Source organism: Rhipicephalus microplus, chromosome X (genome assembly GCF_043290135.1).
Source record: "Rhipicephalus microplus isolate Deutch F79 chromosome X, USDA_Rmic, whole genome shotgun sequence".
Lineage (NCBI taxonomy): Eukaryota > Metazoa > Arthropoda > Arachnida > Ixodida > Ixodidae > Rhipicephalus > Rhipicephalus microplus.
The window spans coordinates 75,427,386-75,453,403 of NC_134710.1; the positions used below are offsets into that span (position 1 = coordinate 75,427,386).

General features: G+C 47.9%; 2 protein-coding genes across 3 annotated transcripts in view; one reads left to right on the forward strand and one right to left on the reverse strand.

Moving 5' to 3' along the window:
- Nucleotides 1–1,366: 1,366 nt before the first annotated feature.
- orb2 (cytoplasmic polyadenylation element-binding protein orb2) overlaps nt 1,367–26,018 on the reverse strand; it is a 32,161-nt gene continuing 7,509 nt past the window's right edge. Inside the window, exons 1-4 of one of the 2 annotated variants that reach the window (XM_037427043.2) lie at nt 5,340–6,843; nt 5,001–5,205; nt 4,246–4,949; nt 1,367–3,842 (exon numbers count right to left, since the gene is read on the reverse strand). In XM_037427043.2, the coding sequence (XP_037282940.1) occupies nt 3,615–3,842; nt 4,246–4,949; nt 5,001–5,205; nt 5,340–6,065 (1,863 nt within the window). In that variant the 5' untranslated portion in view covers nt 6,066–6,843 and the 3' untranslated portion in view covers nt 1,367–3,614. Of the gene's footprint in view, nt 3,843–4,245; nt 5,206–5,339; nt 6,844–26,018 lie in introns of those variants that run through there. The other variant, XM_075877147.1, reaches the window with a different exon arrangement.
- LOC119175967 (E3 ubiquitin-protein ligase MARCHF5) lies at nt 7,023–14,439 on the forward strand. Its single transcript, XM_037427045.2, has 3 exons — nt 7,023–7,334; nt 7,392–7,597; nt 7,654–14,439. The coding sequence occupies exons 1-3, from the start codon at nt 7,300–7,302 to the stop codon at nt 8,211–8,213; spliced, it is 801 nt and encodes a 266-aa protein (XP_037282942.1). The 5' UTR covers nt 7,023–7,299; the 3' UTR covers nt 8,214–14,439.

The window sequence follows — 26,018 nt, forward strand, 5'->3', positions numbered from 1 at the left end:
GCGATTTCTTTTGACGAGTTAACTTGCAGTAGTAAAGAGGCACAAAGAAATGAGGTTAATCGCATGAACATGTGAAACAAGATACACATTGCTTAACTGGTGTACGGTGTTGCATTTATGGCTTATGATTGACCTTATACTCAACAGTCATATTCTCAAAAAAATAGCTTCATGTCATTTCACACAGTGCCCCCGTAAATTTGGAAAAATGTGAGCTCGCGTATTGTCTGGAACAGTAAATCTGGATTAGCTGATTTCAAGCTACTCAAGCTCTGTGCTATATTGCCTTTCATTGCAATAAATAGCACAATAACAGCAGCATGGCTATATTTCCAGCCCAACTTATGTGCCTTTGAGCCAGTTTAAAACAGCAGTGACAAAAATATTATGTACTGCAAATGCAGTTGCCCTTCAATAATGAAACACAACACGAAATGTAATTAGTTATGTGTACAAAACTGTGTGATTTGTAATTAAGGTGCATTTAAATTGTGGTATATATATATATATATATATATATATATATATATATATATATATATATATATATATATATATATATATATATATATATATATATATATATATATATATATATATATATATATATATATATATATATATATCTCTTACAAAGATGAAAACAGAATAAATTAGTTACCATACATGACATAACAAATTCATGAATATGCCCATGTGGCAATCTTAAGGAAAAACAAAAAGTGGCAGATTTAGTGGAACTGACGATACCAGCATCTGGCTTTGATGTTAAGCAATAATGTGCACTTAGTGAAGCCAGCCAATAACATGCATTTCTCAAGGTCAGAAGTCAAGTTGGTTTCCATCTTTAGAATAAGGAAAGGTAGGTAATTATACTGTTTGACTTTCAATATTTATGCATGGGGATGTTTATAGCTAGGTGGGAATAACGCTAACGTGTAGTATCTTTTTTTTCGTCTTGACTACACTATAGATAAAAATATTTAAAATGTGGACCAATTAAGATGTGTTTTCAACCTCCTTTCTCAACTGCTTTTTCACATGTATAGTTATGCACCTAAAAAAGCTAAATAAGTAATAAGATATTTAAAAGTACCAGCATTTAAATGTATTAACTGTTTTAAAAATATATAGTTATAATATAGTACTATATACATATCTGACAGTTTAATTAAGCAGGAGTAAGACCGATGGGAAAAAGCGCAGAATATATGCCCATCAACAGCTGACTGCTGCTACATCCTTTCTTTCTCCCCTAATACCATTATAGAGAAATAAAAACGAGATAGTGAAATAAGTTTGTCAACCACTTTGCAGTTACTTAGATTGTAATCAACAAAATTGAATTGACAGGCTTAACCGAGTATAATCTGGCAAGACTTTTTTATTAGTCTATTTTGTCCTGGTCTCTCAAAGCCTTTGTGCAGCAATAATGACTTGACAGTGTTTAACGAAAGTCTAACGGTTTCACCTCAGCTCATGAGTGAAGTTTTCACACTGTTTATTAGAATTGCAATCGTACGATCAGTTAAACTATGTCTTAGAAATGGAAGAAAAGGCACAAGCTACATTAAGCCATTAGGAACAGTCCATTGCACAAATGATGTGGAGCCTTGCAACAAATGTAGCAATGTTCAATGCCACATGCTGAGAAATAGAAAAGCATAAAAACAAATGCATGGCACTGCTCCTTTGGATTATGTCATTGCTAAAGGAATGTGGTATCCATTCCTCTAAATATTAAACATTATCTAATGCAAGCATAAGGTCCTATGGTGCTTTGGTACCTTTTATCTACAAAGGCAACTAAAAATTTGAGCATTTATAATCCACTCTTGTGATAATGACATGGTCTTCATCTATACATTCATCTAATCTAACAAATGGTGCATAACAGCTGCTACGGCTAGGACATTTCAACAAGCACATAGTAACTGCCATTTTCAAGCACTGTTCAGCAGATGTTGATCATTTGGCTTGGTTGATAGACGCTTGAAGAAAACAAGATCTTCGGCTATGACTAGTGTGTTAATGGTGCATGTGGAAACACCTTGCAGTGTTGAAATATTTGAATACTATCAGTACAAAAAACCTATTCTTGTATCATATACATATCATACGCAAAATGTAAAGCAAGGTATCCAAGGGCAAAGTTGGATGCCATCGAAACCACCTCCTAAGGCAAGGAATTGAATTAATTCCAAGTATGTATAAAATATTTTAGCACTCATTTGTATGAAAGCATGCGTATCAGAAAAGGATTCCAACATGTTTGCTGCAAATTTCAGCAGTTATTTCATGTTGCCTAAGTGAGACTTTTGCATTTTCCTTTAGTCGTCTACTCATGTGCATCCCTGTGTAATAGGACTGGAAAAAAAATAGTCTGGGAAGTAATTGTGCAATCCCATAATACCAGAAGAAAGTGTCGGGGGCCTTGGAACTAGGTAGGCTAAGGCATAAATGCCTCCACAAGTTTTATTGCTGGGGGACACTGGCTTCTAACCCTGATAGCTGACGCCCTCCATTGTAGTAATTAAGCACGATTGAAGAATAAAAAGAAGCTTGTGTAGGTGAAATTAGCTCTGGCTCCTACACTGAAGCTGCAGTTCTGGAGCCCCTGTTTTAGAGTGCATTCAGTAGAATGCTGCTGGTGCCCGCAGCTTGAAGCAGGGGCCAGAATTGTAGGATGCGGCACAATATCATCTAAAAAAGATTTAATGCAAAGTGATTGCAAGGTCACTAACATATGACAACATTTCTGCAGTCTTCTTATTTGCACATAACCCTGAGCCAGTATATGTAAAAAACAGCTTTAACTGGTCAACGTAACCCAAGTAAAGCTGCTAATTTTAAAGCACACATTTGATGTTAGGAAAACGAAACGGGCTCAAGTGAGCATGTACACAGACCTCGACACGAGTGTGTGTAGTAAGCTGACTGTACAAAAAACATCTGCTAGCACTGCCTGACTAGTACGTCACAGTAATTGCCTTGAAAGTCGATTACCGTTAAAAAAGTGCAACTTTAAAACTCCTGCACTCGATTCACACATTGTTGCAAAGTGTGGAAGCGGACGGCAAAAACCCCACGCTTGGCGCTCCACTTTTCGCGCACTTCTAAAGTAAGTTCTTCTTTGAACTTGTCCTAAAAAAGTCAACACCTTATAAAAAAAGTAACAAAAAACGTCCAAAAGGGAAACGAGCAGAGGCTAAAATTTTGATCACATGGAGTAGCATATAAAAGACACGTCGATGCAGAAGAGAAAACAGCTGGAACCATGCTAGCTAGCCTGATGGAGCCACCGGGCTGCTCTAAGTGGCCCGGCAACAACAAACTGCTCGCCTAACAGTAACACACTGGCGTCCGCCGCCTGAGATCAACGGGGAGAGGCAAACGACACACTCAGCAGCGCTGACTACAGGCTTGAATCCCCCACTGACGCCCTGGGGCAAGCCAACCAAGTTTGGCACAACAACCCTGTCTGTGAGCTTGCTACGGCTGCCTGACTAGAAAGGATATGTCGATAAATATATATATATATATATACGTGTCGACCGTCTACGGGCGTCTGATTGTCCCTAGGGGAACTCAAGCAGAGGCTATATCACACGCGCCTAGCACCAGCGGAAGGGCACAGCCCGCGGCCGGTCGGCGCCCTCCTTGACCAGGGGCTTGTGGAACTCGCGACCTGGCCGCGAGTGGATGGTGGCCCAGCAGTGCTCGCAGTAATACTGCAGGCAGGTCACGTTGGCGCAGAAGAAGGGCGCGAACTTGCCGCCGCATCGGGCACCCTGGCATTCGTCGCACATCTGGTCATCGAGCACGTACGGCTTGACCTCGACCTGCGCGCATATAGCATATCAGAGCGTCGACGGCGATATTTCATTTCATTTTCATTTCATTTTATTTTATTCGGACATTTCCGCAGAAATGCCCACGAAGGGGGCAAAAGGAGAGTGTGTCTCCTGACTTGGCCCCTCTTCGTGAGGCACCTCGGGCAGGTAGAGCAGGACAGTACAAAACACCATAACATATTTTGAAATACAATACAAGTTGAAAAACAGTGAATACTATAAATATTACATACATTACATATTTCCTTTACATACACTGTAGACTTGTGTTCTGTTTATTACATTGTAAATTCGCTTCTTAAATTGTGTTATGTTTTTAGCCTCCTTAGCGTATTCAATTATTTCAGGAATCCTGTTGCACAGTAGAATGATTTAGCCTGCGATCACTCACCCGTTTCTCGATGTCCCCGTGCTGCAGCTGCACGAAGCGCGCGCTGATCGCAGCGATGTAGCTCTGCTGGTTGGAAAAAGCCACGCGGCCGGCTCCTTTGGGGTACTTGAGCTCGGGGTCTGTGTCGATGCCTGCGTAGCAGACGCCACCGTACAGCCGGTCCATGATCATGGCCAGCTCGACGGCCTTCAGCGGCCGTGGCACGCCGCCCACGAAGACCGTCTTGCGCGGGTCCAGCGGCAGCGACGCGTCCAGCACGAAGTCGGCGTCACCGAGCCGCCAGGGCCGGATCTGCACGGGCTTGTCCTTGATAGTGGGGCTGCTCACGCACAGGTACAGCTTGTCCTCCTCCTGGATGCAAGCGTCCATCAGCGCCTGCACCGAGCACTCGTCTTGGAAGAGCAGGAACGCGTAGCCCTTGGGCGGAAAGTACGACTTGCTCTCCGCCTTGTGCGGCCAGTCCACCACCAGCGGTCCGAACCGCCGGAAGCTGGCGGTAATCTCTTCCTCGTCGATGTCCGGCGGAAGACCGCCCACGAACACCTTGCGCGAGTAGCGCTCGGCCGCCGGCTCACCACCCTTGGGCGAGCACCGCTGCTCCTCGAGCACCAGGTCGCCGTCCAGGAAGAAGGGCGACTTGGCACCGGCCAAGAGCCACGGCCCGCCGCCCGCGCGCCCTTTCCTCCGCGAGAAGCCGCCGCGTCCTGCGTAGTGCGCGCTCGTGTTTGGGTCGCGCGCTTGGCCGCCCGGCTTACCTCCACGCGCCTGAAGCCGAGCCTCGTCGGGTCTGAACTCGGCAGTGCTGGCCGGGTACGCCGATCCGCTGAGCGTCGACGCAGCACCGAGGCCACCCCAGGCCGGCTTGCAGTAGTGGGCCGCCTCGGGAGGATCCTGGCGCACCATGTCGAGCAGTTGCTGCTCGAGCGGGAACCGCAGCGTGTCCAGCGGACCCTGGGCGACCTGGGGGGCCGCGTGCGCCACCGCTCAGGCAACGATCGGGCGCTTCCGCGGAGCGCCGCCATGTTGGCGCATGCGCGCCCTGCGAGGTGGGCAGCACCCCCAAACAGGAGTAGCATCCCTCGGGGGCCGCTCACCTGGAAGCCGTCCTCGTCCGGCTTGGGCAGCGAAGTGCTCCGACGAAACTTGGGGCTCTCTTTGCCGGCCGGCGAGAGCGGCCCGAGGCTGGGAACCGAGCGCTTCTGGGTCAAACCGCTCCACGGTGGGCTCGACCAGCTCGGCTGCTGAGGGCTGCTCCAGCTGGAGTAGGCCTTGAACAGGGGAGGCCCCTGAGGCGGCGGGCCCCTCGTCGGCGCAGCGAAATTGTGTGCGCCCGTGATGGCTCGCCGCTGCGGGTGGCCTGCACCAAGCATGGGGCTCGGGAAGCTGGGAAAAGCCAGCGTGCCGTTAACAGTGGGGATGCCTTGAATAAAGGCTTCGTCCGCCGCCACAGCTGACCAAAAGTTGGCTCCCGAAGTGGCGATCACCTCCGACGAGAAGCCCATTTGCAGCGGAGAAGGCACTACGTCGGGGCTCTCCGTCTTTTCGGGCAGCGAATTCACTGCAGGGTCTTCTCCTTTGCCCTTGCGCGACGAATACTCTTCCAAGGCTTGTTCTCCGTTGGATGTAGTCTCGACACTTGCACTCGACAGCTGGGATGAGGCCTGTTTGCCGGCGCTCTTCTCGAGCAGCAGGTCTTCTTGCATCGTGTGGCCAATTTGATCTGGACTAAAAAATAGGGCGCTGTTACCTGGATTGGGCTGGAACTCGACTGGAGACAAGGCCCTCACATTGGCGGATACACTGAAAGTATAATCCCCCATAAGGCCGTTCGAAAACACCTTGTCTTTAGCCAGTGCAGGCCAAGTCTCCTCGACCGTCGACACCGCAGACGCACTGCAGCAGAAAACGCCGTCTGCGCTCCGTTTCTGCTACTACTGCGACATCTGTTGCCGATGGTATTTCCCACTCACTGCATCAACAAAAGAATGTGCAATATAATAAAACGATTTTGTATTATTGATATAGTAGGCATATTTCAATAACAACTCTACCGTTTTATCAAATATTCGTTTTATTTTCATCATTCGATATTTTCATCACATGAAAATATCGTCTGCTAGATGGTCCGTTAGCGCATTTAGATGTAGACATATATGGAAACGCACATTAGCGAGTAAACCCTGCTGACGACCATTTACGCTATCGAGAACTAGGAGATTGGGGCGATTTATTCCTTCCCAATGATGAGAGTTTAGTTAAGAGGCTGCCGCACTGTACTTCAAAAGAGAATGTTCCGTTGTAAAGATGGCGGCTCAAGCTTCAGTCATTAAATTATGTTCGCTGCGCACTTTTTTTTATGCCGTATGTAGCCGTCGAGTTCACCATTTCCTGCAATGGCGGGAGGTTTACTCAATAAAGTGAGGTGTCACCATACTGCTTTCGACTTTTAAGCTTTATGCAAGATTATAGTTCACTGAGAAGGCCCGATTATACAGTGTACTAGAAACAAAACACCAGCAACATTCGTCTGCTACCGCGGAGGAAGGTCTGCTACAGTTGGCACTGCAACGCGCAACTGCCCCGCAGCAAAATAAAAAAAATCAATATACTGCGTTGTCAAAACTAAACTTAAAAAAATCAAATGCGAGTTTAAATTTTATTTTTAAAATATTGCAATATTTTAAACTTAGTTTAGTATGCATACGGCGCAAGATTGTGCAAACTTGGCCTGTGCCTGCCCGTGCCTGACTCGGATGCTGTAACGCAGCGACGTCTCTGGCGACGTCAAGGCCAGCTAGGCGGATTAATGTGCGCATTGAGTTGTTTAGATGTCGGTCAGCGTGGCTCGTGGCGTAGCGAACGTCTGCGACATCGATGAGGCAGAAAGTTTCGGTTGGGCATTGTTGAAGTCTCTTTGCGGTGTGCCTCAGGCAGCTGTTGGCGCGCAGGCCGAGTGACAGTGTTAGGGTACGAGTAGCAGCACCCGTTAGCAACTTGACCTGACGTGACCCACTTGGAAGTTTCCAGGTGGCTATGTAGGTGCCATCCGCTAACATGAGCACTGCAAGTACCGATGGCCCCTGCGAACGGTGAGTGTGGCCCCGAAAGCGCAATGGGTGGAGTTGATGGTGCTCTTTGTCCTACAGGCGCTACTGCTGGGTGTGCTTCGCATCGGAAGACGAAGAGCGCGACGCAGCTTGGGTGCAGCCGTGCAAGTGCCGTGGAACGACGAAATGGGTGCACCAGGCGTGCCTGCAGCGATGGATCGACGAAAAGCAGGGCGGCAACAGTGCAGCGAAAGTGGCGTGCCCGCAGTGCAGCAGCGAATACGTGGTAGTGCTGCCCAGGCTCGGTGAGGATTCGCCATCATGCACTGGCGACATGATCTTTGAGCTTGTTGTCTCGCAGGGGGTCCCGTGTATCTGCTGGATCTGATGGATCGGAGCGTGTACCGCGCGTGCCCGTTTGTAGCGGCAGGACTACTCATGGGATCGGTCTACTGGACGGCCGTCACGTACGGCGCCGTGACAGTGATGCAAGTGCTGGGCCACAAGCAAGGCCTGAGTGTCATGGAGCAAGCCGACCCACTTTTCCTGCTCGTCGGCCTGCCAAGCATCCCCGTAGTACTGGTGCTGGCGCGCATGGTGCGCTGGGAGGACTACCTGCTTCGACTGTGGTGGCGGCGATCGGCGCCGCTGTCCAAGCGGTTGCTGCTTGTGGTGCCGCCGCAGGATCCGTTGTCAGCCACGAGGCTGCTGTGCGGCGCCTTGCTTCTGCCCACTGTGGCCAGCCTGGTAGGTCGGCTCTTCTTCGGCCGGCTGGCGCCCTCGCAGCGTAGCCTGCTTGGCGGCCTAGCGTTTGTCGCCCTCAAGGGTGCCGCAAAGATCTACCTCAAGCGGCACCAGTACCTACGCCAGTGCAGCCGCCACGTGCTCAACTACGAGCAGCGCCAGGCTCCGCCACCTTAGGTCTGCGCGTAAACGCAGGGATTTGTAACTTTGGATATTTTGAAGCCACTGCGGTAGTGGCCGGTTTGTTTCTCATTCCCGACAACATCGACCGTCACGGAAACCTTCATTTGTGGCCTGCTAAAGGGCATATTTCAATCGACTAGTTCTTTGGAAATGATAACTGGTACACATGCTGTGCAAGAATAACTACTTCTGTGAGCTACAAAAATAAGTTGTTGCTCCGGTTCAGCAGGATTTTAGAATCAGGATTTTGATTGGGGGGGGAGAAAATAAATATTAGTGTTGTGCCACAAATAATTCTGATAGCATGTATTCTACTTGCCGATGTTTGAAATAAAATATGTGATACTGTGGTTGTTATATGTAAAGAATACCGTTAGGATGATTTAACATCTAGTTTCAATGCATGTACCATTGCGCTCAGTATGAGCTACACTATGTGAGCGCGTGGCCAAGTGCGCTGCAAGGTTGTACAGTGCCAATCACGGCGTATTTTCGAATTATTGAGAGAAAGTTTGGTTGTTCCTGCGAATGTGCATTGCCCTCGCTTGCTTGCTTTCACCCTTGATGTTGATGATTTCAAAGCTGATATAGCCACAGCACCAAACGTGGGTGAGCGTAAAAGTAAATGGAGGCGATGCACACTCGCAGTAACAGTCAAACACTTCCTTGGTGGCACGACAGCATGTCGTGATCGGCGCAACTGTACAAGTCGAAAACGTGCTTGACCACTCCTGCAATGTAGCTCACACTGAGCAGAATGGTGCAATGAAAATGTCGGCAAAGTTGCTTTGCACTGGACGCACATAACTTGTGTTCAGAAAGTCCTTGTTCAGATCAAGATTTAGCAGCCTGTTTTTTGCCCTGGCTGCTCTTGTAATCGGTTACTGTATCACAACCCAAACTGTGTGGATCGTGCCTTAACTGCCTTCTCATTGCACCTACGCAACATTACTCAGCTCCATATTTTTTCTACTGTTAACCTAGTTTATTTAGCCAAACAAATTGTGGTTTGCTGCATCCTTCATATTTGATCGAGCTAATGAATTACTGAACTGAACATGGAAAGCAGAAGAGTAGGTCTGAAAATTAATATGCACAAAACTAAAGCAATGTGCAACAGTCTCGGCAGAAGACAGCACTTTGCGATAGGTGGAAAGACGCTGAAAGTTGTAAAAGAATATGTCTACGGTATTTAGAACAGGTAGTAACCACAGAGCTGAACCATGACAGTGAAATAACTAGTAGAATAAAGATGGGGTGGATCAGATTCGGCAAGCATTCTCAAATCATGAATGGTAATCTGCCACTAACCCTCAAGAGGAAGGTATATTGGCCTGGTGTGCGACCGATGGTGGCTCTGCGAACCGCGCTTGTATGACATCAGTTCGAGGATTCGCGCCCTTTCGAGGCCCGGCAGCGCATAGAAACTACCATCATGGTAAAACTCTGCAAAGATGCAGTTCAATTGGTTATCTTGTGTGTTGTGGCTACCGATACTGTTCTAACGACCGTGGGTGTCCGCTTTTAACGCTCATTTTAAAAGCACAGCGTTTTGTTTCTTGAAACTGCAGCCGCTTGTCTGCGGCGAGTGCTGCGCAATGGTGAAGTACTGCTCTGTGCCTCTATATGATCACCCACTCGTGAAAAGGGCGTTACCTTTTTTGACTATTCTAAAAACCCAAAGCTGGGGAAGAAGTGCTGACTCACTCGGAAAGTGAAAGTGCCCCACGCCTTCATTGACTGTGCGCAGCAAGCACTTCGCTGACAGTGACTTTTGCTATACCCGCCCTATGCGCCACTCTTCGTTAACCTTACAACCATGTTTCAGGGCCTCACGAGTACTTCAGCCATTCCTTCACACAGGTTACAGGCGTAGGCAACTTACACCCAGTAAGGTGCCGACTGCGAAGTCCCCCTAGGCAGGGAGCCAATGACGCAGCCTCTGAATTGTTTCGGGTAAGTGCAGCTGAGCGGCGCCAGACATCTGAGACTACAGTTTTATTTGGTTGGTGTACGTACATAAATACGTAGTTTACTGATCAATACAAGCGCGGGCCGAGCGCACCGCTTACCATAAATTCATAAGCAAAACCTGCTGTCGCTGTTTAGTGCACATTCACTACAGGCTGTCGCATAATCTTTCTGGCCCTGTGCACGGTGTATACAATCAGTGATAGCTATTGGTTATATTCTGATATCCGATCGACGACCCTGTGTGGTATTAATATGACTTAGTGATGTTGCTCTTATTGAATGACTTATATGTGGGGTTTAACGTCCCAAAACCACCATATGATTATGAGAGATGCTGTAGTGGAGGGTTCCTGAAATTTCGACCACCTGGGCTTCTTTAACGTGCACCCTAATCTGAGCACATGGGCCTACGGCATTTTAACCTCCATCGAAAATGCAGCCACCGCAACCAGGATTCAATCCTGTGACCTGTGGGTCAGCAACAGAGTACATTAGCCACTAGACCACCACGGCGGTGCCGCTTTCACTTAACAAACATTACTTAGACAAACTGCACTCATTTGCATCAGCCAGAGGGTGCATTAAGGTGGAACTTGCCCCCTTCTGGAGTCACGCCTGCTATTACCCTTCAAAACTTACTGTGAAGCAACACATGCTTGCGCCCTGCCGACGCTCATAATGGCAATCCAAGCAGGATTATCTCAAGTTTAGTAATTTGATGCTACTTTGCATTTTTATTAGATTCCATGAACGGTCGATTGACTGCCGAAGCACCAATTTAAATGGCTGCTCTGCAGTAATTATCTAATGTGTTGCTTGCGAATGCTAGAGTGGCAGAAATCAGCAATTCTCACACATATCCTCGCGTTCACTGTCACCATCGTTGCATTGCAGAAAGAATATCCCAAGGAAAAAGGCAGGTGTGCCCTTTTCTTTAGGATTGTTTTGAAAGCTAATGTCCTTTTCATGGGTGGACGAAGCACACTGAGGCACAGAGCCAGCATTGCGCAGTACTTGATCACCACGGGCACGTTGTGTGCCGGGTTCTTAAGTTCACGTGTTTTCAGGACCAGAGCCGCGACGGTGATATGATTTCCATTAACGGCATCGGCTGCGCACATTCAACGTCGCCTGGGTCGTACACCACCGTGCCGTCAACGAGACACCGCGACGTTTCGCTTGCTGTATCTACATGCTTGTAGATGCTGGAAAAAGGCACACACATAGAAACTTCCAAACACCCGAGCTAATTACTATCACGCAGCGAAACTACAGGTGACGAGCGAGCACCCTCGCACATAGTTTCACTTTCTAACCAGCAATGTGGTCAATGGCATCGGCGTGCTTATGGGCCATCTAGGAGGTTTCTTGGCCCTGTCGGTTGGGCTGCAACGAAAACAAATTCATAATGGCACTCGAAAACATTTGTTGTGGGTTGTTGTGGGCGTTATTTGACGCTTGCGAGGCTGTTTGTTTGAGAAAGTTCCCATCCGAAGCAGACGATCCGCGCATGGGAGCAGAGGCTGCTGCAACGCGGAGTTCACAAACTGACGTCACATGCAAGAGGGCGCCACTGCAAAATCCCGAGATCAATAGCAACTGCATTTTGTCGGTACTTACTCATGGAGCAGAAACCTGGAGTCTTACCAAGAGGGTTCAGCTTAAATTGAGGACAATGCAGCGAGTGGTGGAAAGGAAAGTAATAGGTGTAATTTTAAGAGACAAGAAGAGAGCAGAGTGGGTCAGGGAAGAAACCGGGGTTAAGGATGTCATAGTTGAAATCAAGAAGAAATGGACATCGGCCGTGCCTGTAGCACGTAGGCAGGATAACCGCTGGTCATCAAGGGTAACTGACTGGATTCCCAGTGAAAGCGAATGCACGAAAAGGAGACAAAGTTAGATAGGCCGATAAGATCAAAAAGTTCGCAGGTATAACGTGGCAGCAGAAAGAACAAGACTGGGTTGGTTGGCGGATCATGGGAAAGGCCTTTGCCCTGCAGTGGGCGTAATCAGGCTTATGATGATGGCTCTCTTGGATGCCGATGTTCTTTCAGTGTTGTATAAGTTTCTCTCAATTAAAAAGCTGGGAAGCACTAAGAGCTTGTGTACTCCGAGCATGCTCATTTCTTACCATGTGAAAGCTCAACATGAAAATTGGGTCACGCATCTAGGAGTGAAATTTATTGATATACAAGACTTGTCAATAATTTGCAAGACTTATGTCATCAGGCATTTAAATGTAGCAATTTTAATGGTGGACTCTACCTGGTCAGCTGGCTAAAGGGAGATGCACAGCCATCTTACCAAGTAAAACCACATTTCACAAAACCACTATGGTTTTATGGAAAAATGTATGTGAAAGCAGTCCCCCTTCCCCCCCCCTTTTTTTATGAGCATTTGTGAACTAGTGTAACCAGAAATGTTTTCTAGCTGTTGTAGTATCCAGTTTTTGAGCGTGTACTTCTGACTATGTAGTAAGAAGCTGTCCTGCATCACTTATATGTGTGCTAAAGTTGTTGGTAATTGCTGTATAATCTTTGCTTCAGTTCAGAGGCAATGAAAACTAGTCAAGAAAACTGGCAATGTACTACATTTTATGAAAGAATGCAGTATCTTGGGTGTCAAATCTAGCATCTAATTCCTTCGGTTTACCATTTCTTTTTCACTATCCTTTATGTCTTTAAGGTACACTAAAGGCAAACATTAAGTCGACGTGGTTTGGTGAAGTAGCGTTTCAAAAACCTCTCGCTTGTCATGTCAAAGAAAGGCCTAATGTATGAGTGGTCTGTATAGTTTATGTGCAATTTAAACTGCCTGCCTCCTAGAACAGGTTTCCAACATAGCTTTTGTCATGCATGCCCTTTGTTCATATGGCATAGTGAAACACAGCCCGGCAAAAATGGAACTTGTGTCATTTTCTAGGGCAATGTGAAGTACTTTTTTTTTAATGAATCAAACTGAAACGCTCAAGCTACCTTTTATTCCACTTTGTAAAGCACTCAAATGTTCTTTTGTCATCGGTAGTTTGAGTACTTAGATTCTACTGAGAAACTACGGCATCATTGGGCTTGGCCTCGGAATGCCCCACTGGTGGTGCAAATGTGGTAGTTTGGGCTAGGTGGTATGACATGATGATAGTTATAGCGCGAGAACAGAACGATGACAAAGAGACAAGAAAGAGCTCCTTTTTGTCCCTTTGTCGTTGTTCTCTTCTCACGCTATAACTATCGTCATAGTGGTACAAGTCAAGTCCTACTATCTAAAGGGGGGACGCTATGCGTAGAATGCGTAGTGTTTTTAAATGAGCTTCCTATTATAATTTTTAAGCGAGTCAGACTCTGAACAAGACTAGAAGTAAAAATATATTGTAAATCAAAAAGTTGTAGACATACAATTATGTAATTTCTATGGTAGTATTGTAAAACTATTTCCAATAAGTGTACCAATTTTCATTGAAAACTATCATGAAATACAAAAGTCGATATCGAAAGGCACATCCTCCCTTAATTTCTTAATTGCTGAAGTGCTGCTGTGTATAAGATTGATGTCTTAAACATTCTCAAGCACTGACCTTTCACTACGACATAAAATGTTATTTGCCTTTAGTGTCCCTCCAAGTGTGACGAAACACTGATAAAAAAGTGGCAGACCACAACGAGCTAGTTGGAACGGATTGCCTGAATTGAACTGCTCATAGACTGATACAAGAGAGTTGAGACAAAACAAGCAAGATATGTTTGTAGTTGGCTTTGCTTTTGTCCAGGATCTGTTTATGCTGCCCATTACAGACGGCAACGAATCATACTTTTTGCATAGTGCAGATAAAGGAATACTGACATGAAAACTTTCATTTGTAGTTTTTTGCGTCAAATGAAAGGCCCAAGTCCTCAAGGGTCTAGATATTTTATTGGTAAGTGCAAATGCACCCTGAAAATTGTAATTACAATGTGCGTTTAAAAGTTTCAGTTTCTACTGTACCCTGAAGTCTCAGCACGATATGAGCTTCATGTCTCATGCTCATTCAAGATGTAGTGACGTTTCCATGGCCAATAGGTTTGTAGCTCTGTTGATGGCACGTAAGCAGTTATTTTGTACGTTTTTGTTCCTGGCACGTCCACAACTAGCCATACTGGTGTGTGAAGTTCCTAGAATTGATACTCTAACCTGGGGTCATGCTATTGTCACTATCAACAAGTGCTCCATGCGAAAATTCTCTTCAATGTCAAAATAAAATATTTTAGCAGCATTTCCTAGGCCTCACATTTGCTCAGATACCTCTCTGTATACAGGTGGTTTGTATGGCAGAGCAAAGTCAGCTTCAAAAATTGGTTTTTGTGCCCCTTTGAAAAGTTGGGAGCAAAGTAGATAGAAATCATGAAATTGAAGAGCCACCAACTATAGACCTATTCCTCACTCTTCAGCAATGAAATGAAGCTTTTGTGTTGCAGTGGCCAAGATTTACCAATGAAACCCATGCCCTGACTTTGGTATTTTGGTAGCCCCCTTTTCTAAGTATATTTCTGTTGTAATGAATGTTAGGCAGGCACTAATTACATAGTTATTGGAAACAAATTTAAAATGATTTTTCACATGGAAACAACTTTATCGAACAAAGCTGTTTGTGTCCATCAATAGGTTGATAATGTGGTGAAACTGTAAAGGAAGCAACAAAGCAATTTTTTCGGTATGAAAGCACATAAAAGAGCTTAATTTACAGTCATTAGATGGCATTAGAAATGCCTCCAGTACAAGACTGGGAACCACCAACGTGCTGCTATGTCTCGTTGAAACACAAGTAAGAAAACTTGGTTCATTTCGCTATTTGGAGATCATATTGTTACGGAAAAGAAGAGACGCTATAACGACAAGGCTGGGGATTAGATATATTCAAAACCAGCGGTAATGGCGTGCCCGGTTCACCAGCGATCGAGCGGAGCCAACTCTTCGTCTTCCTCGTCAGGCACACACGCGCGTCGCCCCCTAGAATATCAATATACATGCATGTAGCATAACCCCCGGCGGCGCAAGCGCCGTCTCGGCGCATTTAAATGTCAACGTCACTAAGAGAGTTGTAGGGCTTCAAGCGCGCAACATGCACAATATCGGTAGCCTGTCGGGCACATGAAGGCAAAGGCGTGGCAGGACCAATTTCATATGTTACAGGAGTAACCACACGAAGGACTCGGTATGGGCCTGTGTAGCGAGAAAGCAGTTTTTCTGACAAGCCAACTTGACGGGTCGGAGACCAGAGCAGTACCAAAGAACCGGGCGGAAAGTGTACGTCGCGGTGTCGTTGGTCATACAAGCACCGTTGCTTCTCTTGAGAGGTCAGGCGAGTACGGGTGATTTCGCGTGCGTGAGCGGCCCGAGTGATAGCGTCCGTGGCATATTCACTGGTCGGTACTCCAGGGGACGGTATGACGGTGTCTGGAGGCAATGTTGGTTCTCGGCCAAACAGCAGAAAAAATGGAGAGTAACCGGCAGTGTCATGGCGCGAAGAATTGTAGGCAAATGTGACGTACGGCAACGCGAGATCCCAGTTGGTGTGGTTGGTAGAAACATACTTAGCGAGCATGTCTGTAAGAGTTCGATTTACACGCTCCGTGAGTCCATTGGTTTGCGGGTGGTATGACGTAGTCAGCTTGTGTCTCGTTTTACAGGACTGCAAGATGTCGGCTATGACCTTCGACAAAAAGGTGCGGCCACGGTCTGTAAGCAGCTGCCGTGGGGCTCCATGTTGCAAAATCACGTCCTTGAGGAGGAAGTCGGCGACATCTGTGGCGCAGCTTGTTGGAAGAGCTCGTGTGATGGCATAACGCGTGGCGTAGTCGGTGGCCACGGCTATCCACTTGTTACCCAAGGAAGACAAGGGGAAAGGGCCAAGTAGGTCCAAGCCAATGGGAAGGACGGTTCTGGCGGAATATCAAGTGGTTGAAGGCGTCCGGCGGGAAGTGTCGATGGCGTTTTGCGGCGCTGACATTTCTCACAAGCCGCAACGTATCTTCTGACTGAGCGTGCAAGCCCTGGCCAGTAGAAGCGTCGGCGTATTCGGTCGTAAGTGCGTGACACACCAAGGTGACCAGCAGGCGGAAGGTCATGAGGAGGAGGAGGAAAAAACCTTTATTGATGCTGGCTGTGCCAGATAGCCCTTATCCCCACCGGGCTGGTTGACATCCCTAGTCCGGGACGTCATTAGTCGAGGCCGCCACCCGAGCCCGCTGGACTAGAGTTCGCTGTTCCTCTAGTGTGGAGCTATTGAGTAGGGTCGTCTCCCAGTCCTCTTTGGTGGGGTTGGGAAAGGGGGTTAATTTTGGGTTCATTTGGCAGGCCCAGACGATATGGTAAGTGTTGGCCACTTCCCCACAATACTGGCACTGCCCACTTATTTTCGGGTCGTAATATTTGAGTATGGCTGGACAGAGCAGCGTATTTGTCTGTAGACGCGGCAGGATGCGCTCCTCCGTTTTCGAGAGTCCCTTCGCTGGTGCGGGATATAAGCAGCGTTGCTCAATGTAGTATTCTTTGATTTCTCGAAACCGTGTTAAAGGTGTGGGAATTTCAGGTCTATCAGGGGAACGGGGAGTTTCCCGGGAAGTAAGCACGCGGGCCGCTGCATGTGCAGCCTCGTTACCCTGTAGACCCTGATGTCCCGGAGTCCATATAAGACGTTTTGGGGTAGGATCGCGGTTCCTGATGCTGAATTTTAAAAGTCTATTAGCCAATGGGGAGATTTCTCCTGCAAGATAGCTCTCGCAGGCTCTTCGAGAGTCTGTAACTATTTGTTTTGAGTTTGGATGGGATACTGCCAGTGCAATGGCCACCTCCTCCGCCTTACTTGAGCTTGTGGCTTTGAAAGTGAGGCCGTCCACCTGCGTTCCTTGATGTATTACCGCTGCCGTGTAGTATCCCCTAGGTGACGGCCCGGCCACATCGACGTAATAGACCCCATTACGGGAGCCAAGCCGTTGTTCAAGTGCCTCAGCGCGCGCTTGCCTTCTACCCTGGTGCGCCTCCCTGGTCATATTGCGGGGAAGCGGGGACATCCAGAGTTTTGTTCTCCAAAGTTCAGTAATACGCTCCGCGTTTTCGATAAGGTCATGAAGTTCATGTAGAACTTCCGAGCGAAGGTGTTTCGGAATGACAAGCAGCAGAGCCGGTCCGTCCGGCTCAAAACTTTGGCGGTATAATACACCATCGTGGAGCACGAATGAGCGATCGGACTGACTGGAAGATGGTGATTCGAGGCGCTCACTGATAGCACGCAAGGACGCATCATAGCGCTGCTCGTCACCGATGCATGTCATTTGCAAAAGGGAAAAGACGCAAGGCTCGGTGTCGGTGTTATGCATAGTGCTCGACTCAGCGACCGGGTAGCGCGACAGGCAGTCTGCGTCCTGATGTAGGTGTCCGGACTTGTACGTCACCGTAAAGGTATACTCTTGGAGTCGCAGAGCCCAGCGCCTGAGCCGGCCAGTAGGATCCTTCAGTGACGTAAGCCAACATAGCGCATGATCGTCAGTTATCACAGAGAAATTAGTGCCATATAAATATGGGCGGAACTTTGAGACTGCCCAAACAAGAGCAAGACATTTGCTCTCCGTAATAGAATAGTTGCGCTCAGCAGCTGTGAGGAGGCGGCTAGCGTAGGCGACAACTCGGTCGTGTCCCCGTTGCCGTTGGGCTAACACGGCTCCGATTCCGTGACCACTGGCATCGGTTCGAACTTCTGTCGGAGCGAATGGGTCAAAGTGAGCCAATATGGGTGGAGTCGTCAGTAGCGTGATTAGGTGAGAAAAAGCAGCAGCTTGGTCGGTACCCCACGTAAATGTGACGTCTTTCTTTAGAAGCTCTGTGAGGGGTCGAGCGATGGTTGCAAGATCTTTCACAAACCTTCTAAAATAGGAGCAAAGTCCTACAAAACTCCGGACGTCTTTGGCTGACTGGGGTACAGGAAAACTGGTGACTGCACGAATTTTCTCGGGGTCCGGCTGCACACCAGAGGCGTCGACAAGGTGGCCCAACACTGTAATTTGCCGGCGTCCGAAGCGGCACTTCGACAAGTTCAATTGGAGGCCTGCAGTGCGAAATATGTCGAGAATAGCTGACAAACGCTGGAGGTGGGTCTCAAATGTTGGGGAATATACAACGACATCGTCAAGATAACAAATACATGTTGACCATTTGAACCCTTGTAGCAGAGAGTCCATCATGCGCTCGAACGTCGCTGGGGCGTTGCATAGCCCAAATGGCGTAACCTTGAACTGATATAGGCCGTCTGGAGTTACAAATGCAGTCTTCTCTTGGTCTTTTTCGTCGACAGCAATTTGCCAGTAGCCGGAACGTAGGTCTATTGTAGAAAAGTATTGGGCGCCGTGGAGACAATCGAGAGCGTCATCGATGCGGGGTAAAGGGTAAACGTCCTTTTTCGTGATTCTATTCAGATGACGGTAATCCACGCAGAAGCGCCACGTGCCATCCTTCTTATTAATGAGCACAACGGGGGACGCCCAAGGGCTCGAAGAGGGTTCAATAATTCCTTTGGCTAACATGTTGGTGACTTCTTGTTGAATGATTTTATGCTCGGTGGCAGACACCCGGTATGGTCGCCGATGAATGGGATCAGAATCACCTGTGTTAATGCGGTGCTCGACGAGTGAAGTCTGGCCGAGTGCACGGTGGTCGATGTCGAATATGTCGCGGTATGAAGCCAGAAGGCGGCATAGCGCGGTTGACTTCTCAGGTTGGAGGTCCTGGGCGATCATGGAGCGTAAGGTCGCATCGAGGCACGTGGCATCCTGCGAGTGATGTGGATGCTCGAGACATACGTCTGCCGTAAAACAGGTGACGTGGTCGTCAATCAAGGGCCTTAGTGTGGCGACCGAAATTCCTTGGGGTAGCACTTGTTTTAAGAAACCAAAATTGATAACAGGTAAATATGTTCAGTTAGAGGCCATGCTTACGACAGAGTGTGGGACAGTAATGTCACGCGCCAGAAGAACATCAGTAATCGGCGTCACGATATAATCACCGTCGAGCACGGGAGAGGGTGTTGCCAATTCGATGAATGTGAGAGCTTTAGGCGGTATCCGGAAGAAGTCAGTGGTGCACAAGCTGTTCGGGAGTTCAGGGTGAGAATCCGGGAGAAGAGGAAGTTCTAAGCAGAGAGTACCGGCGGCACAATCGATGAGGGCAGAATGCGTCGATAGGAAGTCCATGCCGAAGATTAGGTCGTGGGGGCAATTCTCAAGCACTGTAAATAAAACGGGAACATGGCGGCCGGCAATACTAACACGAGCGGTACACATTCCAGTGATGGCCACAGTTCCACCATCAGCGACACGGAGGGCTTTAGTTGCTGCAGGCGTGAAAACTTTTTTGAGCAGGCGACACAGATGAGCACTCATTATGGACACTTGAGCTACGGTATCGACTAACGCCGTCAAAGAAATACCGTCCACATACACCTCAATCAAGTTCTTATCAGTGGGGAGCGTCAATGGAGGGTTTGGATCATTCGCAAGCGATGCAGCACTACCTCCCGGAGCTGCATGATCTAGTTTTCCGTCCGAGAGGATTCATAGTTGACCGGCGACGGATAGCGACGTGGTTGGGGTGATGGGGAACGGCGGCGTTGAGGTGGCAGCGAACGAGCAGTGGTGCGGCTGTTGGGGATGTCGGAAGAAGGGTACACACGACTGGGCGAATACCGACGGGAGTCCTCGTATGGTCGATTGGAGGAAAATTGGCTCCAGTTTGAGGGCGTCCAAGTGCTGCGGCAGTAGCGGGAGATATGGCCAACTCGGTGGTAGCGGAAGCAGATCGGCTTGTTGTCTGCAGTTCTCTATTCCGCCAGATTACGGGATCGCGGAATAAAGTGTAAGTCATGGCGTGGTGCATTTGTTGTCATTGGTCTGGAGACGGGTCGGGAGACAGAGCAGGCCACAGGAAAACCAAGCTTTGCAATTTCCTGCCTCACGATGGCTTGAATAACGGAGACCGGCGGAGCCGTTTGTGCAGCGCCATGGTCGAGCGGATGTGGAAGAAATGGTGCCAGACTTGACGCCTCAAGCTCCCGTCGAACTATTCGTGTCACGCTGTCCTGCATGGGTGGTGCGGCACCGAGATCGGTGCAAGTGGATGTAACAGCCGTGTTTGGTAGCCGCGTAAATTGAGGCAGAACACGGCGGCTTTTGGCCATTTCGAAGCGGCGGCATTCCTTGATAGTCATATCTACGGTCGTGACGTTAGTGTAGATGAGCAAATTGAAGGCGTCGTCCGCGATGCCCTTAAGTATGTGGCCCACCTTGTCACTCTCTGTCATTTGCTCGTCGACTTTTCGGCACAACGCGAGCACATCCTGTATGTACGAGACATACGACTCTGTTGACGACTGCACACGAGTGGCGAGTTATTTTCACGCTTCCATTTGGCGACCGGACGGGTCCTCAAAGATGTCGCGTAGTCGCTCCTTGAAGGTATCCCAGCTGGTGGGCTCAGTCTCATGGGCGTTGAACCAGACCCGTGGGGTGCCGTCCAAGTAAAATATTACGTTGGCGAGCATCATGGTAGGGTCCCATCGGTGTGTGTGGCTAACACGCTCGTACATACGGAGCCAGTAGTCGACGTCGAGCCCAGGTTGTGCGGAGAATGTATTGGGATCACAGGGGGGTGGGCATCGTCAGGTATGTAGTGGCTGCAGCTACAGATGGAGACGCTGACAGGCTGTTGTCATTGGTAGCCATGGCCGGAGACTGAATGGTGCGGCCTCTGCGAAGCTTCGTGGTGAAGACGGGGAACGTTCCACCTCCACCAAATATGTTACGGAAAAGAAGAGACGCCATAACAACGAGGCTGGGGATTAGATATATTCAAAACCAGCGGTAATGGCGTGCCCGGTTCACCAGCGATCGAGCGGAGCCAACTCTTCGTCTTCCTCGTCAGGCACACACGCGCGTCGCCCCCCAGAATATCAATATACATGCATGTAGCAATATTTGTTGCCCTAATACTTTATGTTAAACTGGTCAGTGAGCACTTAAACTTGGGAATGTAACAAGTCGCCGGATATTCTTTTGTCTAAGAATACCTTATTTTGTGGAGCGATGACAGTTTTTGCCACGGTCTTGGTGTCGGGTGAAAGAAAGAATTGTACATTCTTCCCGGGTGGATAGTTCGACTAAGGTGATGCCTTGAGGAAGAATTTGGGTCTACATGGACAAGTTAAGAACAGGAAGTAGCATCATGTTGCTCACAACAACCCTATGATATGTGGAAGTGCGATGTTGTGAGTAAGGGTCAAATCGATGAGGGGAGCTACCTGGTAGGCTCTGTTGAATATTGTGTTGACGACGGTGAGTGCTAGTATCATCATTAAGATTAGATCTGTGTTCAGAATAAAGAAGAGGTGGACGGTGGGCTTTGCTATGGGGACGGCGGCTCGTCCTTTTCTCCACATTATTTTGGTGCCGTGAAACCTGGGAGAAAGGGCCTTCAGAGGCGAGACAGAGCGAATTTCACGATTTCTCGACAGCATCTGCAGCCTGGAGGAATTTGTGAAGTCGCCGTTACGCCAAGCTTGTTAACAAGGCCTAACCACCGCTGAGACCCAGGAGCACGACTCCGGCTGGAACTAAGAACGCTAGGAGCACACGTGAGTGCAGGCATGGTCTGGAGGTTCGTGAGACGGTAGCCCTCAAGTCTACTTCGGCTCTGGCCTGACTCGCCCTTCACGATGACGGCGCGATATTCGCAAGTCAAGGCAGTCCTTTGAGGTTAACAACGTACATCTTGACAGTGCAGCACCATGAGTGTAGGCAGTGCAGCACCATGACAGTGCAGCACCATGAGTGTAGCCCTCGCGTCTACTTTGGCTCTGTCCTGACTCGACCTTCACGACGACTACCCGATATTCGCAAGATCATGAAGAATGACAGCCCAGTTGTGCGAACCTCCTGCAACGGCTGCCGTCCGACTCCTACTTCGTCTCCTGACACGTGCAGCTAGTGACTTCTCACATTTTCGACACTGAACAGGATCATGAAGGCCCGCCACAAAAGGCGGAGTCAAGTACGCAAGGCCATCACGCAAGTTACCACAGACGTCGAACGTATTTGGCATTTGGATCGCCCACCAATATGTCAGTTACATAGTATTCACCAAGTTTTGATTGAGCAATATGAAGAACTCGGGCGATTTGACAAAGAAGTAGAGAGTACAGTTGATATCAATCGTTTTGAAGCAGAGATGGAGGAAGCCAATTTTTATGAGCGCCAGAACATTCTAGTGAAGGGTAGAACCGAATAAGATTTACGACGCATTAAAAGCATGGCAGGCTTGTTTGGCATCAATAAAACAACAGATTAAAATGGAAGCAGAAAGAAAGGCACAATCTGCATCTACATCACCACCATGCAGCTGAAGCCTATTGGACAGAAATCTTGTAGCACAGATGCTAGACAAGTCAGCCTTGGGAGACCTTCCTGAGCATGGTGGAAGCCAACTGATAAGGCCGTTAACTGAAGTAACGACCATTGAAAGAGCCCACACAGAACAACCACTACTCACAAAAATCAGGCCCATGCCTTTAGAACTGTCGTCAGCGTGCAATACCCACGAAAATATTGACAAGTCGTCTACAACTCCTGTGTTTGAGGTGAAAGGCTAACATGATTGATGAGAAAGTCTTCCTCTTTTTCAATCACGGCTAACATGCCGTGATTGAAAAAGAGGAAGACTTTCTAGATCCAAAATGCCACCCACGAGATGATGTTAAGGATGCGTCCAAGTGAAGGCTGGCAGACTCTGACGTTATAAAGAGTCTTCATCGCCCTGTGTACAAGTGCCCAAAGGAGGAAAATCAAGGCCACTTAATAGAGCAAGAAGAAACAGAAGGAAGACCTCGAAAACACAGGACCAAGCCCATTGTACTGATCATAGCCTCTGCCCCTCGAGCAACCTGCCGACATCAAGGTTGAAGGAAATGCAGATGAGACAGCTACTTTCCCAAGAGGCAGAACACCAAGACAACGTCAAAACCACAAGTGAGATAGCCTAGAAAAAGCAAAACGAAAAAAAGCTGATTGTTCTAAGGCGACCGCAGTCAAGACCAAGCAATCGAGAAATCTCATTGGTATGTGGCGTTTAACGTCCCAAAACCGCCATATGATTATGAGAGACGCCGTAGTGGAGGGTTCCGGAAATTTCGACCACCTGGGGTTCTTTAACGTGCATTCAAATCTGAGCACACGGGCCTACAATATTTTCTGCCTCCATCACAAATGCAGCTGCCGCAGCCGGGATTCGATCCCGCGACCTGCAGGTCAGCAGCCGAGTACCTTAGCCACTAAACCGCCACGGCGGGGCAATCGAGAAATCTCAGAAATAGCTCCTGCAAACCCTCGTGGAAAACTTGGCATCATCGATTTACATGCGAACGAAAACTGCTCATTGACAGCACAAGTCCATCAAGGGGAACACGTTCAAAGGCACGAATTTGGAACAAGAGTCGGAAACATCGCTGGAAGAGTCGGCGCAGGGAAAAACCTGGAACGATCCATGTAGACCAACTTTGGAACTCGTATAACTGCTGATTAGTATCATTAGTTGATTGGTTCCTCAACACCTCGGCGCGACCCACCTAGGGGAATGTGCCATGAATGGGACGGTGCCTTGCTTTTTAGATTAATTCACTTCTTGAAAGGGAGGGTTGGACTAATTAGGTAATATAGGTAATAATTTAAAGGTGTCCTAAGAACCTGGGTGTGTTTAAGTGTTCTTCGTCGTCATTTGTGGGGGCCCGGAGGATGTTGATTATTGTGTTGACAATGAGAAGTTCTAGTATCATCATTAAGATTAGATCTGTGTTCAGAATAAAGAAGAGGTGGTTGTAAGCTTCGCTATGGGGACGGCGGCTCGTCCCTGTCTCCACAGTCTCGATGAGGAACTGACCGAAAGTAATTCTGGTACACTATAAGGGCGACATAGCAGCACTCCGTGCATAGCAGCCTGTGGCCGTAGCCGTAGACTCCACGAATCATAGCCAAGTGCGATTTGTGGGAGCGAAATCGGAGCATAACGGTAATTGAAGCCGTAAAATGCCAGTGGAACATCGATGAGGGCGGAGTGAGGGATTAGAAAAATTCAAAGGATGGCATCGTGCGGGCAAGCGTCGAGGACTGCGAAGAGAATGGAAGTGAGGTGGCCGGCAACCGTAACGTGGGCAGTGTGCATCAACGTTTACAGATACTTTTTTCAGTTTTCGAACTCCTCCTTTCGAGGTGGGCGCGATGTGCTCGAAGGGAATGTGAGGGCGCTGCAGTCTAACTTTGCGCCAAGTAACCGGCTGCTTCTCGCTGGCTTCACTGCCGCCAAAGTGACTGGGATACTTCCGCTGCAGTTTCATGCATTCCGTACCGGTGTTCGGTCGCACTTTTTTTTCTGTGTGTATGTCTCCTCGCATGGCATGCTTCCATGGTCTCCTGAAGACAATTTGACGCCTACAGTCACGAAGATGCTCAGACATCCACGGCGTAGGAAACTTTCCAATTGTTGACATCGCGAGCACGATCTAAGCATTGACCATGTGTGGACGCATCGAGCTTGTGTGTACATCTCTACTGTTGCTGCTATATCGTGCGCCATAGGTCAGACCCTCCGGACACCGTAACGATGTGTTTTGTGACCGGGAGCACCTGCGGGTAGAAGACAAGCCCCTAAAAACGCCACTAGTCCCCGCCGTCTGACCCACGCTGTTACTGCAGAAGTGGGAAAGATCCATGGGAAAGTCTGGGAAAGACGCTCAAGGTGGACGGTGTTTACTCTCAAGAAAGTGACATCCTGAAGACATATAGGCATATCATAAGTGGAAAAGTCTAAACTGACCAAGGTGCACAGGCATCGAGAAGTGGTGGAGTTCCTTGATTATTTCCGAATTTCCCAACGTAATTGTAATGAAGCCGCAAAATAGAGGGTACCTGTACAACAACCAACTGCTGCTGCCTTGCGATCTGCCAGAATAATACCGGCAAGTGGTCCTCGCTCCTTCGGAAAACTCCAGTTTTTCTGAGCGATTGAAAAACAAAAAAAAACATGCTTCAACTTTCCTGCAACTAGAGTTCGGCGGTCCTTGAGGAGGCGGAAAAACCTCCGGTAATAACCTTCTATAACGCAGAAGTCACAGAATACATCTACTGGCAGAGCGAATGGAGAAAGTGCGCCACTAAGAAATATTAATTACAAGGACTGTGTGGGCATGACTGGTGCTAACAGACGTATGTGTGCCTTGTGTCATTTAACGGTTACAATGAAAAAAAAAACAATGACAAGAACAATTAAGAACAATGTGTAGATTACAATCAGCGAATTGAGGAAACACTTCATCTGTGCCACCCCCGCTCGAAAACGCAGAAAACTTGAAATACGCCGGCTGAGTGAAAAAAAAAGACTGCTTCCCCAGCGACTCTCACTGATCTAGCTGAAGATTTACCTGAAGTGCAGAAAGTTTCCCTTCATAGTACATCCATCATGCAAGCATCAAAATTACCTAATGGGTGTAGCTACACAACAGATTGTCGCATGCTTTGTTTGCCTCTCACAAGCCCGAATTGTTACAGGAATTCAGCTATACGCTTGTTTGAAATATAAATACGAATGCTCATGACAAATGTTTTTGTGTCAATACACTGAATTTTCTATTTTCACAAATTTTGCATTTTTTTAATGATCCTAAGTATTATTCACTCAGACCCCCATAAATCTGAATACTTCAAAAGAAGAAAGTGCACTAGTTTATATACCAGCCGAACAGATAAATAGCGTCGTTTCAGT